Here is a 13,573-nt window from a genome sequence, read left to right as displayed (position 1 = left end):
ACCTTGCCCCTCGCCTGAGGTGTGGAAATCACCACCAGGCAGATCTCAAAGGGGAGAACAACCTATGGCCCTCTGAATCTGTGGCAAAATCTACACTTATTTATATGGCTTCCCTTTTTTTTTCATTAGTCCAGTCTTTTTCTTTAAAGGAACATGTTCTAAAATAAAAACAAAAATTGTTGGATTAATTCAGGTTTGGCAGCATCTGTGGAGAGAGCGAGAGAAACGGTTAACATTTCAAGTCCATATGACTTCAGTGCTAATGAGAGGGAGAAATGTGATGGATTTTATACTGTATAAGAGGAGGCGGAGCAGGAGGAGCAAAATAGAAAGTCAATGATGGATGTGAGCTGCGAGAGATTGCAACAAAGATGTTTAGGACACAAGTCAAAGGAAGTGTTAATGGCAGTATGAAGGACTATAGAAGGTGCTGAAATGAAATGAAAATTGCTTATTGTCACAAGTAGACTTCAAATGAAGTTACTGTGAAAAACCCCTAGTCGCCACATTCCGGCGCCTGTTCGGGGAGGCTGGTACGGGAATTGAACCGTGCTGCTGGCCTGCCTTGGTCTGCTTTCAAAGCCAGTTGGTGACATAACGGCAATATAGCAGAATATTTTTCATTTCATTTTCATTTCATATGAACCCTCACTGTCTCTTCATTGAATGCTTCCCACTGATCTAGCTTTGATTTACTTTCCAGTATCTGTTTCTGGACCACTTTAGCTACATCTAACTTCAGCTTCAGAAAATTAGCACTTCCCCAATTGAGAACTTTTATTACTGGTCTCCATCTGAAACCTTAACTCTCTTGCCCACCAGTACTGCTACCCACCGGGGCCAGCTATGAAAGCACAAGTGAAACACCTGTGTCACACGACCCTTCTACAGCCTAACCTGGTCCTTCACACTCAGCTGGGTCTCCTGCAGCAGCACCACATCGGCTCTCAAGCTCTTTAAATGCAAAAAGACTCTAGCCCTCTTCACCGGTCCACCTAACCCCCACAAGTTCCACGCAATCGTTCGGACTGCCCTGCGGGGCATACCTCTTTCCTCTCTCTCTCTCTCTCTCGCGCTGTCTCTTTCTTTCTCCTCTTCTTTCCCTCCCATGGCCTTCGATGCCCCTGGCAGGAGTCCTCTGGGGCCGGAGGGCCATGGTGCACTTGTCAACGTCACATGTGCAGTCATGCCACCCTGTCCCGTATGCTGACCTTGAGAAGTGGCCTCATGGAACTCTGGGGAGTTGGTAGCCACCATCTCCACTCCATGGGACTGGCCTGGGGTGGCACCCAGCTGCCCCAGCATAATCTGGCTCTGCCAGCCCTGGTGGCTTCCCAATGTCTGCACCATCGTGTCGCTGACCTCGACGATGCTTCTCAGTGATTGAGCCACGCTCAGCAGGGCCTCGGCCATTCCCATCTGAGACTGGAACATGTCCCGCAGCACCTCATCAGGGTCAGCCTGGTACTGGGTCACATCCCCCAACGAGTTGAACATTTTGCCAAGACCTTCTGCCTTGGCCGCCACTGACTGCGCGACGCCTTGGAGACCTCACCAATGGAACCAATGTTGTGCACCAGGCTCTCCATGTTTGCCACACAAGCAGTGTTGACCTCTGTGCCACTCATTGCCGACAGCATTTCCTGCAACCGTAGCCTCTGGGACTGCTCCAAGCGGCTATGGACCTGCTGGAGTGTCGCTGACTTCTCTGTATCGTCTCCATCAGTTCTGGGTAACCCTGTACTAGAGGCTCTGCATCAGGCTGGGACCCAGCTAGGTCCAGGGATCCAGCAGACCTCCGACTACTGTCTCGCCTGGGGTTCCCGCCTCTACCTGATGTGTATCAGCAGCTGTGCAGTGCTCACCAGATTGTGCCCCAGAAGCCTGACCACTAACATTCCCACCGAGCTGCATGTATCTGCATTGATGGAGGGGGGAGATGACAGCTCTGGTACATCGATCGTGCCGTCCTCGGAGCTCTCCTCCGATGTTCTCCTGGGAACCTGGAGGGGGGCCACCTGGGATCGTCCGGTACAATCAGCTGGAGGACCTATGGGAGAATGGACATGTGGTCAGTGGGAGGGATGGGTCTGTCAGTAAGACAATAACATCTCACGTTTGACAGGTCCTCCGGGTGGGGCCCGGTGTATCCTCACCTCTGCGGCTTCCAGCAACCTCAGCGTTGGTGACAACTCTCCCCGGTCGCTCCTGTCACCTTCAGAGCCTGTCACCCGAAGGTAGTAAGGATTCTTGAGTCCGGCACGCCTCCACTAGTCTGGGCCCTGGGCCCCCTCCTGACAATTGTGGGAGAGATTCTCCTACGGGGACACAGAGAGGGCATCATTAGCCACATGCGTGGTTCACAGTGGTGGGAGGAGGGTGTGAAGAAAGGGTGGGGGGGGGGGGGGGGGAGGGGGAGTTGAGGGAGAGGAGTGGTGTGAAGAAAGAATTGGGGGGTGTGAAGGGAGGTTTGGGGTCTGCATGGAGAGTTGGGGGGGGGGTGTAGATGCTCGTGTGGGGGGGGATGGCGTTGGTGCCTACTCACCTGTACTGCCACCGTGATCTTTTTATGGCACTGGAGGCCAGTCCTCTCGGTCACGCTCCCAGAGCTTACAGCCGCCGTCACCTCATCCCAGGAAGCACTGGCTGCCCTGTGGCTCACCCTCCGAGACCCTCGGGGGAACGGGACATCCCTCCTGTCCTCCACCGCGTCTAGATGCTTGGCCAGGTCCGCTTCGCCGAATCTTGGGCTCGGATCTTCTTGGCATCATGGTTGCAAGCTGAGTCGGGTTGGCTGAGCAAGAGCTGTTTAAGTTCTGCTCAATCTTGATGGCGGGGGGTGGGGGCTGGCGAGCGTGGACCTGGTGAATTGACTGGCAAGCCTTCATTTGCGGTGAGTAGCCCATGGAACCTCGTTATGTGGACCAATTAACATTGAATAACGTTTGCAGAATTTTGGCATTGAAGTTGTCATTGTGGAAAGTATTCTAGTGAAGGTCAATATGTCACATATAGTGCCTTGTAATTTTATTTCTCGAACCTGGGTGAGCTAGAGATGAATACGTTGTTTCTCATTCATATCTTTGTCAGCTAAGAATGCAGCTCAATTTGAAGGACTTGCCCAACACCTCGGGTATTCAACTTTAACCAGTAAACGTTGACACTTGTTTCTTGATTTTTCACAGAGCCACAAGTTCATTAAGCGGTCTGAAGAAGAGGAGGTGGATTTCGCTGGCTGGTTGTGTAAAATTATGGGGCTGAACCAGCCCAGCACACCAACACGTACCGCTGTGTGAGGAATGACCAATATCCCTCCTCCCCCCACCCTCATTTTCCCCTGTCCCCCGCACAGCTCCTGCCCTCCTCTGCTGATGTCTATCAACTACTGCTGTCGTGACTGTGGCATCAATCAGGACTCTCCCTGCATTCAGAAACAAAGCAAGGAGTTTTACATCTAGGCAGCATTGGCAGTTTTAAAAAAAAAAAAACATTGTCTTTCTTTAGCTGGTGAATTTTTGATTTTGGCTGAGCGGTTTCCTCCCTTTTAGTATCAACACAAATGATGTTAAAGGTGATGATGATTTACACTTGGCAGTAGCTTGCTGGAAGCCTCTCATTCAACACACATTATTTCCCCTGCAAGTGAGTTCTGCTGGTTGTCAAAGTGCAGTGTTTAATATCACAGTCTTATGTCACATTTCCTACTACTGACACATATTTCACATGACAGTCAGAAAATTTGCTTTCCTGTTTAACTATCAAAATTGGTTGTGATTTTTTTAAATTTAATACGCTTCTCAGAGTAGTGCCATATGATGTTATTTTCATAAAGGGATGCAAATTGAAGTAGCACGTTTGTCGTAGGTTTTGCCGTACCAGGTAAATCCTGTGTAAGCCAGATTTATTCCAAGTGTTCGCGCACCGAGCCCCCTCTGATACAGAATTAATTAAAATTTAAAACTGAAGCGTGTCTTAAATTAGTTGCTGTTTTCATTTGCAATTGTTGGTTCCCTTAGTGGTGCCATATGTTGTGTAGCATTCAGCCAGGGGTCAAGCAGGTGAGTAATTTAATTCTCTGGTGTATATTTTCTCGCATCCCTAACAAGGAAACAGTTGGGAGTAGCTGTGGTAATGGGTCCTTATGTATGCTTTTTTAAAAATTACCTACAAATGTGTTGACGGAGCAAATTTCTCTAATGCATGATTGACCATAGGTAGATAGGTATTTGATTGCTTAGGTAATTGGCAGTTGACCAGAGTCGTATATTTGCAATGTTTTGAGATCTCATTTCAACTTCTTGTCAAAATGCAGCACAGACCGATGATCCGTTATGTGCATTCATTCTTCCTTAAAATTTGCTGTATTGCAGACCCTTGGAGATTGAATGGTGTTCCCCAGTAGGAGATGGCTAGTCGGAGTGCTGATTCTTGGGTCTACCGGTGTGCAAGTTGGTAATAGGCTAGAGAGTGGGTAGGAGTATCAGTCTCTTTTCTGTCACTGCTTTAGAAATTGGCATTAAAAAAAACTTCCTTTTATTCCTTAATAATCTGGGAATGTTAGGGTGAACCTGCCTATTTCATTATTGTATCTTCAGCATTTTTATCAGTCATTTCAAATATGCCAGTAATACTCCAAACGTTAATGAGCTTTAAGTGGTTGACTAATTTGGTTCTTAGTGACGGTTCTGAGATGGCCAAGAGATATGCTCTGTTTAGAATCGGAATTTTGGCCATTTTCAACAACAAAAAAAGCACCTTGCATACACACGAGTGTAAGACAGTGCCAGCCCTTTCAAAGCCCATGGATCAAAGAGCTGAGATAAATTTAATTGTGCTAAAATGGTGAGGTTGGCTGAAAAATTGTCCAAAATATTTTGATTTATGGAAACAGTCAGTGCAGTTTGATACTGTCCTCCATCTTTAAGCTGACACTTGGTTCTCCTGACCATGTATCCACATTGACGTTTGACAATTTGTGGAGGAATTGAGCTTAAAAAAAATCAGCTAAAGGAAGACACTGTTTTCTTTTTTCAATCCAACCTCTCTTTCTTGAGTTGTAAATTGTAATGGCTTCTTAGCTTTTGTACAAAAAAAACCCCAAGGTTTTTACCTATGTTTCTGTTCTTAGGTTTACTCTCTAGTTCACTTTTTTTTAAATGCTTTTATTTTGCTGCTTCACTGCTGGACTTGGTTTGTAACTGGGGAAGAGCTTGTTCGAAGAATAGGGGTTTGATCTTTGCAAGCACTGGCTTCCAAATATTCTGTTACCATTGCAGGTAAAATATGTACAAGATACTGTGACGTTCCCTTTATTTTGCAGCATTTATTTCGGGCCTTGGCAGATGACCTGTCTGCTAGTTATCAGGCTTATTAGGGTAAATCCTTTTTCTGGTTCTATGTACTGTATTCACCTGAAATTTCCTGAATGACACAAAACCTAGTTTGTTTGTGAAGCATGTTTTCACAGAATTTAGTGCTGCTTAGAGTTGTGCACTTGCGGTGTTCAGTTTGGTTCGAGGACATTCTTGATGATTACTATAGACCCAATGGTTTGTGAACTAACAACTATTTTTGTGGAGAGTGTATATTCAGCCACATAATAACTAAGCCTCCCATTTCAACCACTATGCACTCCGAGGGACCGGTCTACCAATTATCACCATTTGCAGGAACAAAAGTCAACTAGTAAACACTGATCAAGAATTATATAGATTGAGAATTCTGAACAAAGGGAATTATGTTATGACTCCCAAACCCATTTTTTTGTGGGTCATTATGCCTAAGGAAGTACATCATCCACGAAAATGGTACATATTTAAACTCATTCTTTGCGTTCCCATCAGAAGAGTAGAACACATCTGATTAAGAATCATGAAAAGTAATGTTAAGATTCCACTTGCCGCCTGGGCTTGAATGTAGTCAGTTGTGAAACAAAAATGCTACGTTCCTACAATCTTGTTTTACACATTTCAAAGAAGAACTATTCATGTGATTACCTGTGTAGCTTCAGAGGTTATTTTATTTCTGGTTCAACTGAATTGTACAGCAGCCAAGTGTTTTTGAGGCAAACTGCACCCTAAATGTACTTCTCGGGAATATGAATCTGTTTTAAAGTGCCTGGGGGAAAATAATAAACTTAATTTAAGAAATACAAGTTTAATCTACTGAGGCGTCGAAGGTAAAAGAAACGCACTGTGATTAGAATAATGGAGTTGAGTTTTGTGCTGGGATCTCAGTTGTTTGTGTTGTGCTCCTGTATAGTTGTCTATGGATTGTACATGCCTATGCCTTTAAATAAATAAAATACATGTAAGCTGTTACTGTTAAAGCACTGGTGCATATTGGTGTATGTCACTATATCAGGTTTATAATGTTGTGTCTGATGCACTTGTTCCCTTTTGTGAAGCCTGTGGGCATCTTGTGCTACTGGTTGTGGTTAGCTCTTTAAAGCATCACTTTGTAATGTGTAAAATAGATTTGGCCTATTACAAATAAAATCACCAGTAGCACGAGTATTATACTGATTGTTTTTAAGCTTTTTTTTCCTAAAAGATTTTGCAAAGCAAATGATGTGGACTGAATGTATAATTTAATCATCTGTTGCAAAAAGTTATTAAAACGGAAGTGTCAATTGTTTCGTGTGAATTAGCAAATGTACCATTTTGTCTAAACTATGTGAACTAAGAAAAGAGACTTTTTTTGGAAGACCAGTGCAGAGGTTATTTTACAATGGACCGCTTTCAGTAGGAACTGCCCGGGTTTGACGGAGCTGACTTGCTTGCTCGTAAAGCATTTGGTTGGTATTTTTAACTCAAACAAAAACATTTGTAAATAAATGGCACTTTACATAAATTGGGAAGCTTTTTGTTATATTGTTTAAAAGTTAACTGGTCAGCCATTCTAGTTGAACTTGCACTTGACTCTAATTTTTTAAACTATAACTATTTCCATACTGCACTTTACCATGTGACGTTTCAAGGCAAAAAATGGAAAGAAGAGATCTCCTCCTAGTCAATAATTTGTTGGAATGTAGTATATGTTGCAAAGCTACTGATTCTCCCAACAGTTCTAGTAAGCAATCCCACAACACCTAATAACTGAGTAAATGGGTTAACCTACAACAGGATAAATGCTTATTCGGCTTTCGTGGTTTTTGGGATTCCAATCATGTGCTTCTAACCTCTTCAGTAAGGAGGAAATGCCATCCTGCCAGTATGAACAACTGGAAAATACCGGTCCACATCTTTTAGACAAAAAATTACAAATAATTCATTGTAAACTGGAAATTTATAGTTAACACTTAGCAAGGCTTGGGGACTAAATAGTTTTGGATACAAAGTGTGCAGGAAAGATGAGGAAGCCAAGAAAGGCAGAGGGGTAGCAGTATGATTCAGGATATCATTGCAGTGCTGGAGAGAGAGGATGTCCCATCGAGGTCACGGACAGAATCTGTCGTTTTGGATAGAGTACATAGATAGATAGATAAACCTATTAGAGCTGAGGGACAAAAATGGTGTGATTACATCTCCTGGTGTAGTGTATGGGCCATCAACTGGTAAAAAAATTCATGTTGTTTGAAACGTTAGACACTTCGACCAGTTTCAACTAAAACTCGTTTCCCCAGGTGCTCTTTCTCATCAGTGGACTCGTACTTCAACCTGATTTCGGAGGGAAGAAAAACCTCAAGTCTGTTCTCGACCATATGGTGTTGGTAAAACTTTGTTTAATTCGGAAAAACTGTGTGCACACAGGAGAGATCGTTGCTGCGGCTATCCTGTAGCTCGCAAAAGTCAGCTCTGCCTGCCCTCAGAATTACATACATTTATATTTAAAGTTCTTCGGAGTCACCAGCAGGTATTGACGTCACTGAATCATTCGGAACAATACAAAATGATCAGTATGCATATTTTCTGGTCCCCGTAATGGGAAAACGATTAAAGAATACAATGTTTCCTTACAATCTCATGGGTTTTGTTGTTGAAAACTCACCACTATTCTTAGAAGTCCCCCTATACCAAAAAGGGCTGACATTCTAAATGGTGAACAGGGATTCTCACTCCCTGACTCCGATGCAGGCTTCGGTGTGTGCTATTTAGGTCAAACTATATTTTCAAGTTATCCCCGGTATAACCCATACCTTCACCCAAGATTTCATCTACTTACCACTTAGTAACATCAATCCTGGGTCCCGCATTGCTAAGTAAGTAAAGTAGACTTTGGAATAACCACTATTTCAGGTTAAAACTTTTAAGTTATTTTATTATTATGTATTTTTTCTTTTTAAAAGATGCAATCACTGTCTTTACAGAAAAGTAAAAAGATATTTCTTCTGGATCCTTCAGGTTGGTTGAAGGGACCTTCAGGCCCACCTTGACAATCAATCTTCTTTAAAGTCTGGTCTTCTTTAGATGTGTTCTCTGGTTAGCTCGGTTGCTATGTCCTATCTTTCCCATGTACCTTGCTGGCTGACTCTGCCTCCTCTAAATTCTGGTCTTCCTTAGATGTATTAGCTGTTTTAGCTCGGCTACTTTGCTTTGTCCCATGACCGAGCTGACTCTGCTTGCTTCTCTGCGTCTGTCTTTCTCTGCCCCTTTCTCAGGGTTTATATATTTTTCTAACAGTTATTAAGTTTTTATGACTTTATTGTAAAGTAACTTTTATTTCACTTGGATTGTAAAAGGTAATCTAAATATTTCTAACACGACTTGAGTATTCATTTTGACATGACCTCACCTCTCGGGTCTCTGATTTCATTGTTTCTTTGTGATATTCAAAGTTCCTTTGTGATATTCAAAAATGCTTTGGTTTCAATAGGGGTGTGAATTTTGGTTTGGTTCCTGTCATTTCTATAGTTTTATTTTCCAATTGTGTCCTCCGCTCATAATTTTGACTTTGATTTTGGCTCTAAATTATGTTTCTCGTAGACTGAGAGTCTCCAGTTTTCTTTAATTTACCTGATGTCGGCAGAGCTTCACACCTAGAATTGTCACCAAATTCATTCTTTCCTATCTGCTGATTTTACTTCAATGAAGGTGTGAATCATTGCTTTTAGCATAATGCTAAAAATCCACTTGGTTATAACTTGAAAGGTTTACATTTATCACCTAACTCAACTGAAACCCTCATCCATGCTTTTCCAGATGCTTACTGAGGTGATTAATTTCAATGAAGGTGTGAGCCATTGTTTTTAGCTTCTTACAAAAATCCTGTGTGTTTGCTACGCCTGCTTGACTAAGGCTATCTGCATTTTACAATCCTGCTCTTTGCAGCTGCTGTTAACCCTTTGTGAGATCTTGCCCTGTATTTTCTCATGTTTCTCTCAGACCAGATATTGCCAGACTTCCATGTTTCAAATGACACATCTTTCCATATTATCAATTACAGTTTGTGCTTAACATATTTAACTTCTAGAAGAGTTGCAAATGTGTTGGACAATGGATCCCTTGGACTTACTAGGGCCTCCTGTGTTTTCCATTTTCATATTCAAATGCTCTGTGAGATGATTAAATCATTTCCAATGTGGGTGACTTTAACCCCTTGCTGGTTTTCCCTTGGTATATGTTTAACCCTTTTCTGCTGGTTTGCCCTTGATTTGTGCTATTACAATACTTTGAGACATCTTTATTATACCAACCCTAACACATATAGCAATTCCTTCTGCTAACACTCCCCCTGATGACTCTTGGTAATATACATACCCAAGAAAGCCATATAAACACTCCCTTCTCTCTGTGTGCTTCCTTTGGTTGAAAACATATTTTATAGCTATCTTGTGGATTTATCATGCCTGCTCGCCCCTACCGTTTTACTTATTTGTTGAAGACACTGACCATACCTGATCTCATCGGATGGCCAGCCCTCCGGTTCCACGGAACATTTCCTAAACAACTTGGCTGTAAATTCCAGCCACTCGTTTCTCCTCCCCTCCCGCACCTCGGACAAATGCCATTGGGATGTACTGAGGGCCTTTCCCCTGCATTTCTTTGCTTGCAGCACGTAACTGTTGCCCATATCAGTACAGCACATGTCCCCAGGGCTGTCCCTAACGTCACTGTCTCCCATATGCCTGCTGAACGACTCCCTCCGAATATGTCCCACCAATGGTGTGCCCTTGAGAGTCCTATCTTGATGGCGGTCTGGACCGCTAAGTTCACCTGAATTCTCCCCTTGCTAGTTTGCTCTGCAGACTGCCTGGTATAATCCTGGGCTAATTCTGTGGCACGTTTCTTGCCTCACGAATTATACTGCCCGGTGTCTTGTCAGTGTACAGGGTATCGTCCCATCAGGCTCCGAATAAATACCCTGATGTGCTCCCTGGCAGGTGAAATTCTACCACTGTCAATGAGTTGTGACTTGCAAACAGAAGCTATGACTGCTACCACAAAGTAAGCCCCCCTGAGATGATATCCATCTCCGGCGTTGTGAAGCACTACTGTGTCGACCCCATCTGTATAGCTTTCAAGACTTCCTGTAAAGGCAGTATGTTGACCATCACTTTGCTGGTATCAGACAGGAGCTCGAGGGTTTTACATGCACACACAATATAATGTATTGATTCTGAACAGCACTCTGCAGTGCTTGTGTATTGTAGCCATCTATTGATGGCCACCTGCAAAGAACCATGGGAATTATGGCCAACCCAGGACTCGGACAGGGACAGAGCCTATGTGTATCTGAAACACAGTTAACCAAGCCTGATCGAAACCCCCGCTCGTTTGCATTTCAATGGCCCATTTTCCCAGGACAATAGAACTCCAATCAAGCAACGGTACAGCCACCGACTGATTGGCGCCACTCCCTTTACTCAGAAAGCCCAACTGCCAAGGTCAATGACCGCTAAGGACCCGCCCAGCTACCAAGACACCTGCCCCTTTATTGGCCGAAATCGAAGACCGTGATCTGAGCCCTGTCAGACTATTGGGTCCAAGGTTAAGGACCACCCCAAAGCGCGAAATCCCAGAGGGATAAAAGAGGACACAGCCATATGTTCTGTCTCTTGGATCCGGCCTGTGCCAAACCAATTGTGGTAGGAACAGCCAGCCAAGTTCAAGACCAATGATCGCTACTTGACAGATGAGCCCAGCAGAGACAGCCACTTCAAACCAGCCAAGTGAAATCCAGATAAAGGCCTTATCCATTTGCACAGTGCCGGTCGCCCTGAAGTTAAGTATAGGTTATTGTAGCTGATAGGTGTAGTGTTTGCGTGTCGAGGTAACTCTTGGTATGTAAATAAACCATCTTTTGAATTAACTAACTGGTTGTGTGGTCATTTGATCGATATAAGGGAAGGCTTGTGGTTCACCAACATTATAATTAATATTAGCAACATTATTGGCGACTCGTGGGATTCGATTAGGAGTGACTTTACTCCGAGAGAACACACAACCTTCGAATCCAATTGCGAGAAAGAGAAAGAACCACAAGTGCAAGTCCCATATCGACCAAATAACCGAATTTCGGAAGTGTGTACTAACCCGCATGCATACCTAACAGGAAGAGTAAGATAAACCCGTTAGAATTGTGTACAACTATCAAGGGATTGTGAGCCGGACAATAGCTTAAGCCATACCCGCTGTTCAAATCATCGCCTTATTCCCCTGTCCCAAATTAAAAGTAGAGCAAGAGATAAGAGAAGTAATGGCCACTAAAGCAATGGAAAGATTGATGAATCCACAGGAACCTGAGGTCGCAGTGACCAACAGAGCAGAGCAGTGCCCCATATGGGAGGAAGAGTTAAGGAAATACTTAAAGGGGAAAGGATGGCCCCTTTGGTTGAGTTTTTGCGCTAATGGTGAGTCAGGTCCAGGAAAGATAGGACAAACTTGGTGGGAGAATCTAAGCGAGGTCACAAGAAAAATGTAGGGAAAGTCAGGAAGCCGATGGCAATAGTGTCCTGTTTGGCACGGTTGCCAGGCACAGAGGAGGTCATGAAGACACTCCGTAGGCAGTTAATTGAGAAGGAAGAAAAGAACGAGGGAAACAGTAACGAAAGCGAGAAGATAATTAAGCAACTCCGGGAACTGTTAGCAGCTAAGGATAAGGAAATGGCCGATGTAAAACGTGCACATCAATCTTGTCTAGTTCACCTTAATAGCTTCCAGACCCAATACGATAAAGCCTACCAAGATACACAGCGCGCAGTCCTGGTAAGAGAGGAAACAGAACAACAGGTTGCCCAGCTAACTATCAAATGCGCATATTTAAAAGCAGCTTTGCGAGCGCTCCACTAAGGAACAGAGGCAGAGTACCGTTGACCATGCTAAATGCCGACAGAAGATAGAAAAGTTACAGTCGCTACTCTCAGTACAGAATGGCTTCAGGTACATTTTCGGGCAGGATTTAGATGAGGAAGATGCTCCCGATTGGCAAGAATTAACCAAAAGCGCCCAAAGATACGTAGAGGACACGGGAAATCAAAATCGAGCCCGCCCACGCACCTAAAAGGAAAGCACCTGCACCACCGACTGCACGGGCAGCACAAACCCCCACTCACAATTCGACCCCCATGAATCCGATTACCACACAATGCAAGTCATCGGATCAGGATGAGCCTGATATCGTTTATACCACCCCACTATCCATAACCCAATTAAGAGAAGCTTGCACGAAAATTAGTCCATTCCAACCCACCGCAGACCCGCACAGCTTCTTTGAGGAGGTGCGCCAACAAAAAGTTGTACAGCCGAGACGAGTGAGAGGAAGTAAAGCTAATAATTATGAGCCTTAGCCAGTCCGTAAGGTCAGCTTTGCCCAAACCCCAAAATGTAGCAGGAGGAACCCTACAGGAAATGAAAACAACTATATTAGATGCCATCGGGTATAACAAAGGAGATCTAGTCGAGGGTTTAAATCACTGCAGGGAGAACACCCGACCGCGTTTGCTGGTCGTCTATGGATTCATTTCATGGCAGTTTACGGATAATTGAACCGCGCACACCTAAATGAGGAAGACACCACTAAATGGTCCCGCACCTTAGTCGCGCATGCCACAGACGCAGTCAAAAGGTTTGTGTAAACTCCGACCCCGCAGACCACACACACAATGAAGTTTGGGTATTGAAACGACTTTCTAGAGCATGGGAACAAACCCTACACAGACAGACAGATCAGGACGAGATAGAAGCAAACATTCACCCAGTTAGGTCTAGCCAGGACCCAGCATGGATAAACAAAGGTAGACACGAGGGACAGCACCCCAGAGCACAGGCACCACAAGGTTGTTACAATTGTGGCCACATGGGACATTACGCCCACGATTGCCGACAAAACCCCCCGAACCAGCACCGATACCAACAACCAAACCCCCCACCTAGGAACAATATTGGGCCTATGCATATTGTTAGTGCCCATTCAGACGATTTAATGTTTAATTCCACAGATTGACGGTGTTCGGAGTCCCCAACTTGGGTCTGTGAAACACACTGGGACAAATCAGGCAGGCCACTAGTTACAGGCCGGGGACATACAGTCGATTTTCTTTGGGACACAGGAGGATCCCGCACCACTTTAAACTCCACCATGTTTTAATGTGACAAATGGTCCACCACAGATACCATCACCTTGAGTGGATTCA

At 44.2% G+C, this 13,573-nt stretch overlaps 1 protein-coding gene across 1 annotated transcript in view; it reads left to right on the top strand.

The window, feature by feature from the left end:
* Positions 1-6,852, top strand: part of map2k2a (mitogen-activated protein kinase kinase 2a) — a 143,333-nt gene extending 136,481 nt beyond the window's left edge. The window contains exon 11 of the mRNA XM_072482812.1: positions 3,186-6,852. Within this exon, the coding sequence (XP_072338913.1) occupies positions 3,186-3,296 (111 nt within the window). The 3' untranslated portion in view covers positions 3,297-6,852. The remainder of the gene's footprint in view (positions 1-3,185) is intronic.
* Positions 6,853-13,573: the final 6,721 nt, after the last annotated feature.

Source organism: Scyliorhinus torazame, chromosome 18 (assembly GCF_047496885.1).
Source record: "Scyliorhinus torazame isolate Kashiwa2021f chromosome 18, sScyTor2.1, whole genome shotgun sequence".
Taxonomy (NCBI): Eukaryota; Metazoa; Chordata; class Chondrichthyes; order Carcharhiniformes; family Scyliorhinidae; genus Scyliorhinus; species Scyliorhinus torazame.
This window is presented reverse-complemented; position numbering and strand designations above follow the sequence as displayed.